Source organism: Nansenia antarctica (assembly GCF_963989245.1).
Source record: "Nansenia antarctica genome assembly, chromosome: 19".
NCBI classification, from domain to species: Eukaryota; Metazoa; Chordata; class Actinopteri; order Argentiniformes; family Microstomatidae; genus Nansenia; species Nansenia antarctica.
In genome coordinates this window covers 7,887,440-7,902,575 of record NC_137692.1, presented here as the reverse complement: position 1 = coordinate 7,902,575, position 15,136 = coordinate 7,887,440, and the positions used below count along the sequence as shown (strand labels likewise).

The following is a 15,136-nucleotide window of genomic DNA, read 5'->3' as shown; positions in this document are numbered from 1 at the left end:
GGTTCCTGTGGCTTCTTGCTGCTGCTCTTGAGATGAGCTTTGGTCCCTGAAGGCAGACAGACCAACAGTGTTAAGATTTCAAATAAGAAAATGTAGCTGAACAATCTGCTGTCTTGTAGTTGTAATTGTATCTACAGTAATTTCTGAAATGTAGTCTAACGATGATTTAAGGTCTCCAGGAGAGAGGGATCTGTTTTAAGTATAACAGTTGACTTTAGCTTTAACAGGCTGTGCACATGAGTCACTCCCGACCACTTAGATATCTTGGAGCTATTTAGGTAGATATGCTTATTCTTGAATATAAATATGTAGGTCTATCTATTCACAAATTAAACCTCAGACATTTTTAGACATGTTCTATATATTAGCCTAATACATATATCAAAAAAAATGCTTAGTTGTAATTCGCTGACAAAATGTATTGTTTGATACATGTAATATACTACATTACATTAAGTAACTACATATTAATATAATGTAACATAATACATCAAATGCAAAGTTTTGTTGCAAAAAAGAAGCTTCGCATAGCAACCTACCAAATGAATAGTGGAATATCCTACTCCAATTACTCGGGCAAGCCCTAATTTTAATTCAACTCATTGTTATATAAGCCTACTAGTTTTACCGGCGCCTTTCCCATTCATCATAGCATGCATACATTTGATTATTACAAAGTTCTATATTACGGAGAAGGTACAAACTATATTTTTTGATCTTACCTTATGGCCTGCATGCTGCTTGTGGACGGCATGTTTTATGAAGACTGCGTCAATGTCAACCCCTCGTAAATCCTCGGTTATACGATTTTCCAATTTTCCCTGCCTTTGTATAAACTTGCTTTATAATAACATTTGGTCTGGGTGGTCCTAATTCCTTTACTGTTAATTTCTCCTGGTTGCTACGACGGCTGAACGGTGGAGTTGTTCAGAACATTACTAGCCGCCATTGCCATGGTGAACGAACGTGATCTGAAATGAAGGTTAATTGGCTAGCTCGTCTAAAGCTACGCCGGACATGACGTAAGCACGTACGATTCTTTGTGCATGTCCCAAAACCCCATAGACAAATGACCGAATGGCCTGAAGTTACCAAAATAGATTTTACATGCAAGTCTACGAGAACAGCCTAGTGCAACTTCGAGTAGACTGAAAGTTGCCCTGAAAGGGGCGGGACTTGAAGCTGATTGGAACATACTCCACAGAACACTAGCTGATTGGACTATGATATACTCCACAGAACACTAGCTGATTGGACTATGATATTCAGAAGCAACACTGTCTAGAAGTCATAGGAAAAAAATCTCTCTCTTCTCCCTTTGGTGGGGCATTGTCCAATTGCCCCTAATGAACCAGCCTCCCCTGATGCCCTGGAAACGAACACATAAGCACTCCGAACAGCTGTCAACGTCTTTTGTTGCTATAGGAAACCACTACTCTGTCTGCTTGCGATTGATCAGCTGTCAGCAGTGTTATTACAGGTACGTCCGTAAATGCACGAACGGTCAGTTCGCTCGGGCAAACCGTCTTTTCAGTCAGAGCACCCATCTCTGAGCGGTCCCAGAGCGCAGTGCTCTGAACTTTGGAACTTTGTTAACAAAGTCTAATCAAAAATGTATAAATATTAGCATCATAAAACAGTCTGTTTGTATTCTCTGATGTTGTCTGAGTTTGTTTAACACTCATAAACAGCATTTTAATTCACATTCACATGGCTTTTCTGCTCTCTGGTAAACTAATGATAATGATATTCCAACTGCCCAGTTAAATCAAATCTATTATTTGGCATTCAGTGACATGCTTTTTAAATGATATAACACAGAATATTAGTCAACATTAATATTCAGGGAAGAAAAAAAGCCAACTTTTTTTGATGGGGGGCGGTAAGAGACCTGGATAATGGACAGGGGGACGCTGGCCCAAAAAAGGTTGAGAACCACTGGGCTAGCTGGTACACACAAACACACTAAAATGGTGCATGAAACATATTACAGTATGTTGCATGTTTAGTAGGTCTGCAACAAATGTATTTATTCATTATGTTTTATCTTTGACAACCTATTTCTTCCTCCCACCATCTCCTATTAGATTTGTAGAGCGGTGGCATAATTGTGGTGAGCAGTTTCAGTGGTTTGATAACTGAGGCTAACAAAGGCGTTATCTACCTTACTCACAAAACAACAAATAACTGTTTGGCTATCCTAAGTAACCAACACAAAATCCTAGTAAACAACACATGTAACTCACTAAAACTTACCCAAGAACACAGCAGAAGGTCTGTCTGCAGACGACTGTCCCAAGAATAGTGAACTGATGTGGAGATCAATGTCTGACATTCCGTTGTCATCTGTCATCGTCAGATTCGGAGTTCCCGTTCGGAGTTCCCATTATGTAGTCCAATATGAAGGAGTTCATTAATTGCCCACTGTCGATATTTCTGCCTGCTTTTGAAATTCTGTTGATAGCATTAGTGAGAGCTTCAGCCTCCATCTTGTAAACTTGTCAACAGATCCACACGCACGCACATGGCTCCTTACATACAGCTGGGGTGGGCGTGGCTACACACACTGTCACACTAATACCCCCCACCCGACTTTGCTAACTAAATGTAGGTATTTAGTGAATGTAAAACTGTTGGATATGATATCGAGTGGGTTCTTCATCGCTTCGTTTGTCGTCCTATGCCAAAAACCGGAAAACAAATGTTTTCACAACAAGACTTGTTTGGCTCGATTGCGAGGTTTCACAATTCCCGAGATGCGGACCTTTTAATGAAACCGTGTCACATATGGAATCGAAGGTCTCCTTTCTACCTTATAAAATATATGTGATTTTCTCCATTGAAAGGCAGGTAGACATCTCCCGGAGCCATTGGCCCATGGCCGCCATGTGGGAATACTGTACATGTGGGAAAACTAGGGTTAGGGTTAGGTGCTAGGGTGCTACGGTTAGGTTTAGGATTAGGATTAGGGTTAGACATGCCAGCATGTACCAAGTCGACGTAGCACCTAACCCTAACCTGAGTTTTCCCACATGTACCGTGTTCCCACATGTACCGTAACATATACAGTATATATATATATATATATATATATATATATTTATATATATATATATATTATTCCGTAAGATTGGATCAGCATAGGATATATGCCTAGTATGAACAATTTAGGGTGTAGAGGTACATTTATGTCCAGCATATCATATATTTGCACGTAAGATCTCTATCCAGAATTTTCTTATCTCCTTGCATTCCCACAGTGGGAATAATGATCATTTTTTCTTGTCCACATTTAATACGTGTCTGAGATATTGTCATTAAATTTGTGTAATTTGACTGGAGTTAAATTATGTGCGCATTAGCCAATTAAACTGTAATAACCGTAAACCTTGTCTTTACCGTTTGAGTATGTGCCTATGCATATGGTACCCCAAGCGATCTCCTCCTGCACATCCTCCCTCCAGGCTTCCAGCCGGTCTTCAGAGGACTCAGTAGAGCTCCAAACCAACATATTATACAAGAAAGAGATGTGTCCTTTACTATACAAATAATTAAAGATTGTTTCCTGCAAAGTAGAACGTGGGGGAATAGTTATCTTTTGGCATTGGGTTGCAGCAATAAAACTTAATAAATAAAAATATTTAAAAAAATGTTTGTGAGGGATATCAAACTTTGTTTTAATTTCTTCAAATGTCATCATAACCTTATCCCTGAATAGATCCCCAACCTTACTCAACCCATAACCCATTGTTATCCCATAAGCGGAAACCTGCATCAGCTCTCCCCGGTATAACATAGTAATTCCCCCAGATAGGGCTGTAGCGCGTCTCCGCGTCTTGTACAGGACATTGATCATATTTAAAACAATGGGATTCCTAGTTTGTTTCCGGAGCTGTTTAATGTTTGCTGAGTAAATATCCAACCCAAGTGGGAGTTTAGGGGTAAGAGTAAATTATTCTATATCCACCCACAGGGAGGCGGTTCTGAGGAGAAGTCATTGTTCGTAATTGTGGCGCCCAGTGGTACCATTGAAAGTTCTGAACTTTTAGTCCATTTGACCATCTGTCTATTGATATAGTTATTGATTGTAGCATGGGGTCGTAATTGCTTTTGACAATTTTATCGATCCCGGGTATGAATCGAAGAGACCCCCTTTTTAGAATGTAATATTATATTTACACACAGAGATCACTAGAGGGCGCTTCTTTTTTTTAGCCTGCCTCCTACACCGAAAAACTGCAAAACAGCAGTTGAAGCCTGAAGGGACTGTCCCTATAGCTGCCTGGTAGGCAAGCACCAGGGTCTTGAATCCGATGCGAGCTGCTATCGGGAGCCAGTGCAGGGTGCGAAGGAGAGGGGTGACATGAGAACATTTGGGGAGGTTGAACACCAGACGGGCAGCAGCGTTCTGGATGAGCTGCAGAGTTCTGATGGCGGAGGCGGGGAGCCCGGTCAGGAGTATGTTGCAGTAGTCAAGGTGGGAGATGACCAGTGACTGGGTCAAGAGTTGCGCTGCTTTGGTGAGGAATGGTCATATTCTTCTGATGTTGTAGAGGAAGAATCTGAAGGAGCGTGCTGTTGCTGCAATGTTCTCCACACAGGATAGTCGGTTGTCCAGGATCACTCCAAGGTTCTTGGCTGTCAGGGAGGGGGTTACAGTAAAATTCTCCATTGTGATAGAGAAGTCTTGGAGAGGGCAGGCTTTCCCGGGGATGAAGAGTAGCTCAGTCTTGTTAAGGTTGAGCTTGAGATGGTGGGCTGACATCCATGTTGAGATGTCAGCGAGACAAGCAGAGACACATGTTGCCACATGTAGGTCAGAGGGCGGGAAGGACAGAGTGTCAGAGGGGGGGAAGGAAGAGTTGAGTGTCATCTGCGTAGCTGTGGTAGGCAGGAGAACCCATGTGAGGAGATTACCGAGCCAAGAGACTTGGTGTAGAGGGAGAACAGTAGGGGCCCTAGGACAGAGCCCTGGGGTACCCCAGTGGTGAGGGTTTGTGGAGATTCTCTCCAGGTCACCTGGTAGGAGCGACCCACCAGGTAGGAACTAAACCAGGAGTGTGCAGTGCCAGAGATGCCCAGTTCTGAGAGGATGGAGAGAAGGATCTTATGGTTTACTGTGTCGAAGGCAGCAGACAGGTCCAGGAGAATGAGAACAGAGGAGAGGGAGGAAGCTTGAGCAGAGTGGAGGGCCTCTGTGACAAGGAGAGCAGTCAGAGCAGTCTCAGTGGAGTGCCCAGCCTTGAAGCCGGATTGGTGGGGGTCTAAGTGATCCATCTTCCAGAGATAGTCAGTCAGCTGTTAAGATGCAGCTTGTTCAAGGGTTTTGGAAGGGAAGGAGAGAAGGGATACCGGTCTGTAGTTGTGGACAGATGATGGGTCAAGGGTAGGTTTCTTGAGGAGAGGCTTGACTCTGGCTATTTTGAAGGCAGCTGGGACAGATCCTGTGGATAGGGAGGAGTTGATTACGGTGGTAAGGTAAGGAAGGATCTCAGAGGAAATGGATCTCATCAGGGGAGAGGGGGGAAAAGATGATAAGCCAGAGACTGAGTGTCGAGCAGAGAGTTTGGAAGGGGTGCTGCTAATGTCGTCAACCTTTTTTTCGAAGTAGCCTAGGTGACAAAGTCATCGGCAGACAGGGAGGAAGGAGGAAGGGGAGGAGGTGGGTTAAGGAGTGTGGAGAACAGTTTTCTAGGATTAGAGGCAGAAGAATGTATTTTTGAATGATAGATGCTTTAGCAGCTGATGCAGAGGAGGTGTAGTTGGAGAGGAGAGAGTAATAGAGGTTTAGGTCATCAGAGAGGCCAGTTTTTCTCCATTTCCTCTCAGCTGCCCTGAGCTCTATTCTACAAGCATGTAGTGTTTCAGAGAGCCAGGGAGCACGTGGAGAGGATCGAGCTGGCTTCAAGGTTAGAGGGCTTCGAAGGATGAGGTGAGAGCAGACAAGAGGGTGGAGGATGATGCATCAGTGAATAGAAGGGAGAAGGATTTCACAGAGGGTAGGGAGAATAAGACAGAAGAAGAGAGGGTGGTGGGGGACAGGGTACGTACCGCTGACTGGCAGTTCCTGCCCGCGGCACTGAAGTCATGGCCAGTTGAAGAAGGTGGATAGATGAGATTGGAAGGGTTGCAAGGGGGGATGTAGCGTCTATGTGTCCTCCTGAGTGTCAGAAGAACAGGAACAGAGAGAAAGCACATTGTGATATTAGTCAGTAGAGGGGAAGAGGGTTAATAGACAAACAGAATAAGGAGTAGCTAAGTGCACTTAAAGCAGACAAATATGACAAGAGACAAGCACCCCAAAAAAAATGGAAGAGAAGATACTTCCGGACGACCGGACAGGTGTACTCACTCAGTCAAAATGTATGATGACACTAGTCTAGGCAGTGGCTTTAAGAGCTGCAGAGGTGTCCCAGACTCCTCCATATGCAAATTGAGGGCTATCAGGCTTCAAACCCAGTTGGCTTCAGTTGAAAACTAGTATGCAGGCTGATAGTTGACCCCAAAAACTAATACTAACTCAGAATAGCTAACACAAACCACCAGTAACACAAGGTAAAGCTAGAATTAAATCACTTAATAAGCTGTATGAGATGATGTCTTCAATTCACTCAGTCAAAATGTATTAATCTCCAGCAGAGTTGGGATAGACCTCGATAAGGCTGACAGAAAATTGTGTAAGATTGTGTAGATTGTCTAAATGGCCTAATGTGATGCCAGAGATGTCACTATGTAACCTGACGGCCATGGCAAATGGTTCTACATTTACATTTACATTTTTGGCATTTAGCAGACGCCTTATTCCAAAGCGACTTACAATCAATACATTTGAATGCTAAGCATGTGAATCAGCAGTCCACCATTCGTTGCAGGAAGAGTACTCTAGCTCGGGCCCGGGGCCACTGATAGAAGGAGAAACCTTCTCCCTATTATCGCCTTCTACTAAAACTTTTTTTATTTTTTTTATTTTTTATTACTGGAGAAACTGAGAAACAGTACAAGGGGGGCAATAGAAGTTCTAGGGACACAGTAGAGGGGAAAGCGGGTGTCTTTAGGAGACGTAGTGGTGAGGGTCGGAAGATGTCTCAGGAGGAGCAGTTAAGATGTAACCTGAAGAGATGGGTCTTCAGTCTACGACGGAAGATGGGTAGTGACTCTGCCGTTCTGACAGCCGTGGGGAGCTCATTCCACCAGCGGGAGCCAGTGTTGTGAAGAGACGTGATCGGGCAGCCCGACTGCTGTGTAGAGGAGGTGGGGCCAGTCGGCCAGCCGAGGTGGAGGAGCGGAGTGAGCAGGCAGGGGTTTGGGGGGTTACCATTTCCTTCAGGTAGGCAGGGGCTGTCCCTTTAGCTGCCTGGTATGCAAGCACCAGGGTCTTGAATCTGATGCGAGCTGCTATCGGGAGCCAGTGCAGGGTGCGAAGGAGAGGGGTGACATGCGAGTATTTGGGGAGGTTGAATACCAGCCGGGCAGCAGCATTCTGGATGAGCTGCAGAGGTCTAATGGCTGAAGCGGGGAGCCCAGCCAGGAGTGCATTGCAGTAATCCAGGCGGGAGATGACCAGTGCCTGGATCAAGAGTTGCGCTGCCTCTCTGGTAAGGAATGGTCGTATCCTTCTGATGTTGTAGAGGAGGAATCTGCAGGAGCGAGCCGTTGCTGCAATGTTCTCCGCACAGGATAGTCGGTTATCCAGGATCACTCCAAGGTTCTTGGCTGTCAGGGAGGGGGTTACAGTAGAGTTCTCCACTGTGATGGAGAAGTCTTGGAGAGGGCAGGCTTTCCCGGGGATGAAGAGGAGCTCAGTCTTGTTAAGATTGAGCTTGAGATGGTGGTCAGCCATCCAAGTTGAAATGTCAGCGAGACATGCTGAGATACGGGTTGCCACGTGTACATCAGACGGGGGGAAGGACAGGAAGAGTTGAGTGTCGTCTGCGTAGCTGTGGTAGGAGAGCCCATGTGAAGAGATTACCGAGCCAAGAGACTTGGTGTAGAGGGAGAAGAGTAGGGGCCCTAGGACGGAACCCTGGGGAACTCCAGTGGAGAGGGTTCGTGGAGAAGATAGCGATTCTCTCCAGGTCACCTGGTAGGAGCGGCCCGCCAGGTAGGAAGAAAACCAGGAGTGTGCGGTGCCAGAGATGCCCAGGTCTGAGAGGATGGAGAGAAGGATCTGGTGATTGACTGTGTCAAAGGCAGCAGACAGGTCAAGGAGAATGAGAACAGAGGAGAGGGAGGAAGCTTGGGCAGAGTGGAGGGCTTCCGTGACAGCAAGGAGCGCAGTCTCAGTGGAATGCCCAACCTTGAAGCCGGATTGGTGGGGGTCTAAGTGATCCATCTTCCGGAGATAGTCAATCAGTTGTTTAGATGCCGCGCGTTCAAGGGTTTTGGAAGGGAAGGAGAGAAGGGATACCGGTCTGTAATTGTGGACAGATGATGGGTCAAGGGTAGGTTTCTTGAGGAGAGGCTTGACTCTGGCTATTTTGAAGGCCGCTGGGACAGATCCAGTGGATAGGGAGGAGTTGATTAGGGTGGTAAGGTAAGGAAGGATGTCGGCGGAAATGGATTGGAGAAGGGGGGAGGGGATGGGGTCAAGAGGGCATGTGGTTGTCCGCTTTGATGTGATAAGTGTGAGAATCTCATCGGGGGAGAGGGGGGAAAAAGATGACAATCCAGAGATCGAGTGTCGAGGGGGGAGTTTGGAAGGGGTGTTAGCATTGTTAGTGGGAACAGTGTTAGCATTGTTAGTGGGAGGAGGGAGCGGTGGGGGGAGAAAGGTGCTGCTGATGTCGTCCACCTTTTTTTCAAAGTAGGTGACAAAGTCATCGGCGGACAGGGAGGAAGGAGGAGGGGGAGGAGGTGGATTAAGGAGTGAAGAGAAAGTGGAGAACAGTTTTCTAGGATTAGAGGCAGAAGAATGTATTTTTGAATGATAGTAGGATGTTTTAGCAGCTGATGCCGAGGAGGCGTAGTTGGCAAGGAGAGAGTGATAGAGGTTAAGGTCATCAGAAAGGCCAGTTTTTCTCCATTTCCTCTCAGCTGCTCTGAGCTCTAGTCTACAAGCATGTAGCGTTTCAGAGAGCCAGGGAGCTCGAGGAGAGGATCGAGCTGGCTTCAAGGTTAGTGGACAGAGGGTGTCGAAGGATGAGGTGAGAGCGGACAGAAGGGTTGAGGATGCCGCATCAGTGGATAGAAGGGAGAAGGATTCGACAGAGGGTAGGGAGGATAGGACAGAAGAAGAGAGGGCGCTGGGGGACAGGGTACGTAGGTTACGACGAGAGGGTCTTAAGTGGTTAGAGGCTGAGAGGGAAGGGGACGTTTTGAGGGGAAGGGAGAAGGATATAAAGTGGTGATCAGAAACTGGAAGAGGGGTAACGGTAAGGTTGGAAGTGTGGGAAGATCTGGTGAAGACAAGGTCGAGCTGATTGCCTGCCTTATGAGTCGGAGGAGAGGGGGACAGGGTAAGGCCGAAGGAGAGGAGAAGGTCAAGTACTCCAGATGAGAGAAGCTTCTCAGATTGGAAATTGAAGTCACCTAGTAGTACGAGCGGAGTGCCATCATCAGGGAAAGAGCTGAGAAGGCCATCCATCTCGCCTAGGAAGTCACCGAGTTGGCCTGGGGGGCGATAGATGACAACAATGTGGAGTTTGACCGGGGAAGAGACAAAAGCAGCATGAAATTCAAAGGAGGATGTAGACAAGTGTGCCAGGGGAAGGACAGTGTGTGACCACTTGGGCGAGATGAGGAGTCCTGTGCCTCCCCCTCGACCAGAGGGTCTAGGGGAATGAGAAAAGGAGTAGGCGGCAGAGAGGGCTGCCGGTGTAGCTGTGTTTTCTGGTGTGATCCAGGTCTCAGTGAGAGCAAGGAAATTGAGGGCCATAAGAGATGCATAAGCTGAGATAGCGTCAGCTTTCCGGACCGCCGACTGGCAATTCCAGAGACCGCCTGCGGCGATAAAGTCATGGTCAGTAGAAAGAGGTGGGTAGATGAGATTGGAAGGTTTGCGAGGGGGGATGTAGCATCTAGGTGTCCTCCTGAGTGTCAGAAGAACAGGGATAGGGAGAAAGCACATTGTGGCAAAAGTCTGTAGAGGGGAAGAGGGCAAAGGAACCAACAGAACTAGGACTAGCTAAGCGCACTCAGTAGACCGGAGTGACTTGAGAAGACAGCAGCAACACTACAAACAACTGGAAGAGAAGGTACTTAGTACCCTGGCTTCCGGCTTCCTCTCAGGCCTTCCTCGATGGACTCCCACAGATAGACTCCCTTGTCTTGTTGTCACGAGTCTTAGTGTCAGGAGGCTGTCGCAGGGGCTGTCGCTCTCAGACAGGCCAGATATTTATGGACACTATAGCCATGGTCAATATTAGGGCCGACAGCGGACAACCTTGACGAGCGCCACGCAAGACATTGAATGGTTTGGAGATGATATTGTTGGTGAGATTTTCAGCTGTAGATTGTGTATAAAGAGGTTTAATCCATTTGCAGAATTGTCCCCACAACCAAAACGGGTCAGAACCTCAAAGAGGTAGGGCCATTCCACTGTCAAAAGCCTTTTCTCACACATCCAGTGACAGAATGGCTGTGTCTGGCCAGCGCCTCTTTTCATGTAGGATATTTAATATATATTTAATAACTGTTCTGACATTATGGAATCCTTGACGTCCCTTAACAAATCCGTTTTGGTCTAGCACAATTATAGAAGGAAGACCCTCCTCTAATCTTTGAGCAAGTGCCTTGCAAAGGATTTTAGTATCAGAGTTTTTAAAATCTGCCCCGTGGTTTGCCTGGTTTTAGGATCTATATCCAAGATGGCGGCGCGTTCACACGCGAGGCTGGGAGCGCTCCTACCATCGGTGCTTTTTAGGGTTTTTAGGTACATTTGTATGTACATTTTTAATTCAGTACTTATAGGGAACTGTTGTGTAAATAGTACCTACAGCAGGCACGACTTACTAGAAGTTGGTGCGCAAAACGGGAGGACAGTAACAGCGGAGTTTCTGAAACAACAAAGGATTCCTGACGATATTGCCCGAACACCGGGGAAAGACTGGTACATAGTCCCGACCCTGAGGCGCAAACGTCGGCGTAGGGACCGCAAGGAACGCCGGGGCCGCAGGGGAGGCCTGCTAGCGAGGCTGAGGAGGAGCCCGGACAAGCCAGCTTTGCAGAGTATATTCCTCTCTAACGTAAGATCCCTAGCTAACAAGATGGACGAACTGAGACTGCAGGTCGCTACTAACAACACCGTGGGGGATAGCTGTGTGATTATCCTCACAGAAACCTGGCTCAGCGCTTCCATTGTCGACTCTGCGGTCGCGCTACAAAGGCCGCTCGCTACACAGAGCGGACAGGACGGAGCTTAGCGAGTAAAAGCGCGGGGGCGGCCTGGTTATATCTACGAAGGACAGCTGGTGCTTAAACACAAAAACTGTGAGTAGCCACTGCTCCCCAGACCTGGAATACTTGACTGTTAAATGCCGACCCACATACCTCCCGAGGGAATTCAACGCAGTGTACATAACAGCTGTTTACATTGCACCAAGCGCGGATGCTAGCTTAGCATTAGCCCGGCTACATGACGTCATCAGTGGTGGACAGAGCAAAGATCCTCAAGCAGTGCACATCATCGCGGGGGATTTTAATCATGCTGACCTGAAGGTAGTACTACCCAAGTTTTATCAGCATGTTAAATGTGCAACAAGAGGAGATAACACACTGGACAAGGTATACACCAACATCAAGCTTGCCTACAAAGCTAGACCGCTAGCTCATCTAGGCATGTCTGACCACATGTCCATCCTCCTGATCCCAGCCTACACTCCCATGAGGAAAAGTGCTCCCATCACCACTAAGACTGTCAGAACCTGGCCAGCAGGGTCCGCTCCACTGCAGATCTGCCTGAATGACACCTCATGGCAGGAATATGAGCATGAGGACCTGGAACAGTTCACGTCGTCGGTTCTGAACCACATAGTGAACTGCACCAACTCAGCCACCGTGGACAAACGTGTCCGGGTCTACCCCAACACGAAGCCATGGATGACTGAGAAGGTCCGACAACTGCTCAAGGAGAGGAACAACGCCTTCTCAGCTAAGGACAAACTGCTGTATAACACCACTAGGGCTAACCTAAACCGTGGCATCCGGGAGGCCAAGGCAGACCACAGAGAGAAGATTGAGGAATGCTTCCTGAGCAACGACTCCAGGCGGGTGTGGCAGGGGGTTCAGCACATGACAAACTTCAGAGCCAACAGGCTCACAGCCGCTGAGGGCGACCCCCTGCTGGCGGAAGAGCTGAACTCCTTCTACGCCCGGTTCGACGAGGGGCGAACGGAGGTAACCACAACACAAACACCACTCTCTCCAGCTCTCAGCAGCCTCACCCTCACAGAGCATGAAGTGAGACGCGTGCTGAAGGCGGTGGACCCCAGAAAAGCCTCGGGGCCGGACGGCGTCCTGGGATGGGTGCTGAGGGACTGCGCCGACCAGCTGGCCGGGGTTTTCACCAACATCTTCAACCAGACCCTGTCCCAGGCCACCATCCCACCCTGCCTGAAAACCTCAACAATCATCCCAGTCCCGAAGAAAAGCACGGTGAGCTGCCTAAACGACTACCGCCCGGTGGCACTCACACCAATCATCATGAAGTGCTTCGAGAAACTGGTCCGGGCCCACATAGTCACATTCCTCCCGCCCAGCCTGGATCCATACCAGTTCGCCTACAGAGCCCACAGGTCCACAGAGGACGCCATCGCGGCGACTCTCCACTCCACTCTATCCCACCTGGAGGTGACTACGCGAGACTGCTCTTTGTGGACTTCAGCTCTGCTTTCAACACTATCCTTCCAGACAGGCTAGTGACCAAACTACTAGACCTGGGATTATCACACTCCATCTGCGCATGGATCAAGGACTTCCTGTCCGACCGCCCCCAGAGGGTGCGGGTGGGCTCCCACACCTCCACAGCCCTCAGACTCAGCACTGGGTTCCCCCAGGGCTGCGTGCTGAGCCCCATCCTCTACAACCTCTACACCCACGACTTCACCCCCGTCCACCCCAGCAACTCCATCATAAAGTTTGCAGACGACACCACCGTGGTGGGCTGCATCTCGGGGGGGGACGAGGCGGCGTACAGGGATGAGGTGGAGCAGCTGGGCAAGCTGTGCAAGGTTAACAACCTGCTGCTGAACCAGTTAAAGACCCAGGAAATCATCGTGGACTTCAGGAGGAAAAAATCTGAGGTCCAGCCCCTGCTCGTCGATGGAGGGAGCGTGGAGAGAGTCTCAACTCTCCGATTCCTGGGGGTGCACATACAGGAGGACCTGTCCTGGAGGACCAACACAGCAGCCATCATCAAGAAGGCACAACAGCGGCTCTACTTCCTGAGAGTCCTCAGGAAATACCACTTCAGACAGGAGCTGCTTGTGACCTTCTACCGCTGCACAGTGGAGAGCATCCTCACCTACTGCATTTGCGTGTGGTTCTCCAGCTGCACAGCCGCAGAGAGGAAAGAGCTACAGAGAGTCGTGAGATCGGCCCAGAAGATCATCGGCGCCCCCCTCCCCTCTCTGGAAGAGCTGTACAACACACGCTGCCTCAGGAAGGCCTCCAAGATCTCTAGGGACTCATCCCACCCTGGGAACGAACACCTTGTCCGGCTGCGCTCAGGCAGGCGGTTCAGGACCATGTTCGCACGGACAAACAGACTAAAGCTCAGCTTCTACCCTAGGGCCATTCAGGCCCTGAACACAGCAAAGACCTAGGTTCTAGGCCCTGGACAATTTGATGGCAGCTACTAGATTGTAAACATAAGTGCAATATTGAAATACAACTGTGAACATTCTAAACCTGCTAACTGCGACACTTTAATGAATGTGCAACAAATACTATGTGCAATATGACAACCCTTGTGTACATAAGGTTCAGATATAGGAAAAGTTAGGATATTTATAGCATAGCATAGAGTAGAGCACAGTGTTTTATTGTATAGTATAGTAGTATAGTATAGTAGATAGTGTACATAGCCTTTATTTATGTAAACCAGCTCTTTTCCCTCTTTTATTTTACCCTTGGCCCTCTTGTTTTTAGTCTTTTTTCCAAGCACCAGGGGAGCCCCCCCCTCCTAAATGTTGTTGTATGGTACCTGTACTGTATAAATGACAATAAAGACCATTCATTCATAAAGTAATCAGGGTCAACGATGGGGAGAGCATACCTGTCTCAAATGATTCCAAGAACATTTCTAAAAGTGGAGCTTGTAATTTGTGTTTAAACGTTTTGTAAATATCTATAGGCAGCCCATCTGGCCCAGCTGCTTTACCCGTCTTCATAGCATCAATTGCCTCTATTCATCTGCTGTCAAAATGGCATCAAGGCTACTCCTATAGTCTTCCGAGATAAGAGGAAATTCAAGATTGTCAAGAAATGTATCCTGGGCATCTCCGTTAATGGGATATTCAGAGCTATACAGAGTTTTGTATTACTGTTTAAAAATGTCATTTATCTCTAGGGGGTCTACAGTCTCTACACCTTTAGCATCTTCAATTGAGTTAATGGCTCTTTCTGATTGGATTTGCGTGATAGGCCAAGCCAGAAGCCTTCAGGGTTTCTCCCCTTGGTCGTAAAACGTTTGTCTAAGTTTCAACAAGCTATCCGCAGCCTTTCCTGCGGTCAGTTCATTGTATTGGGCTCTAAGTAGAAGTAATTTTTGAGTTGAGCAGGTTGATTTTTTGTTGTAAACACTTTTATTTTGGTGCTAGTAAAGCTTATAATTTGTCCTCTTAGGAAAGCCATAAACGCCTCCCATCTTAAATACTTACTGCCTGACTAGGTTTTTCGATTTATCTATATCTGTATTATGGAGACATTGATTAATGTGCAAGCACCAAGAGATTGACTAGATCAAGTTAATTTCTTCAATGGTACATTGACAATATAGAATATATATACTATATATACAGTATATATAATATATGTTGCCTGTTAGGTATAATTGTAATCTGAGTGTTGTGAATTTACTTTTTAAGTGTTATTTCTCTCTCTTTCAGGTTGCCTGTTTGAAGATGAGCTTTGTACACCTTATGAATTCTGCACCAATGGTAAGTTCATTTCAAAGGATTCACTTCTGAGAACTGACACT

The 15,136-nt window shown here is 47.3% G+C and overlaps 1 protein-coding gene across 1 annotated transcript in view; it reads left to right on the top strand.

The window, feature by feature from the left end:
• Positions 1-15,136, top strand: part of ptprn2 (protein tyrosine phosphatase receptor type N2) — a gene marked incomplete at both ends in the record, with an annotated part of 271,437 nt that overhangs the window by 31,440 nt on the left and 224,861 nt on the right. The window contains one exon of the mRNA XM_080548915.1: positions 15,045-15,095. Within this exon, the coding sequence (XP_080405041.1) occupies positions 15,045-15,095 (51 nt within the window). The remainder of the gene's footprint in view (positions 1-15,044; positions 15,096-15,136) is intronic.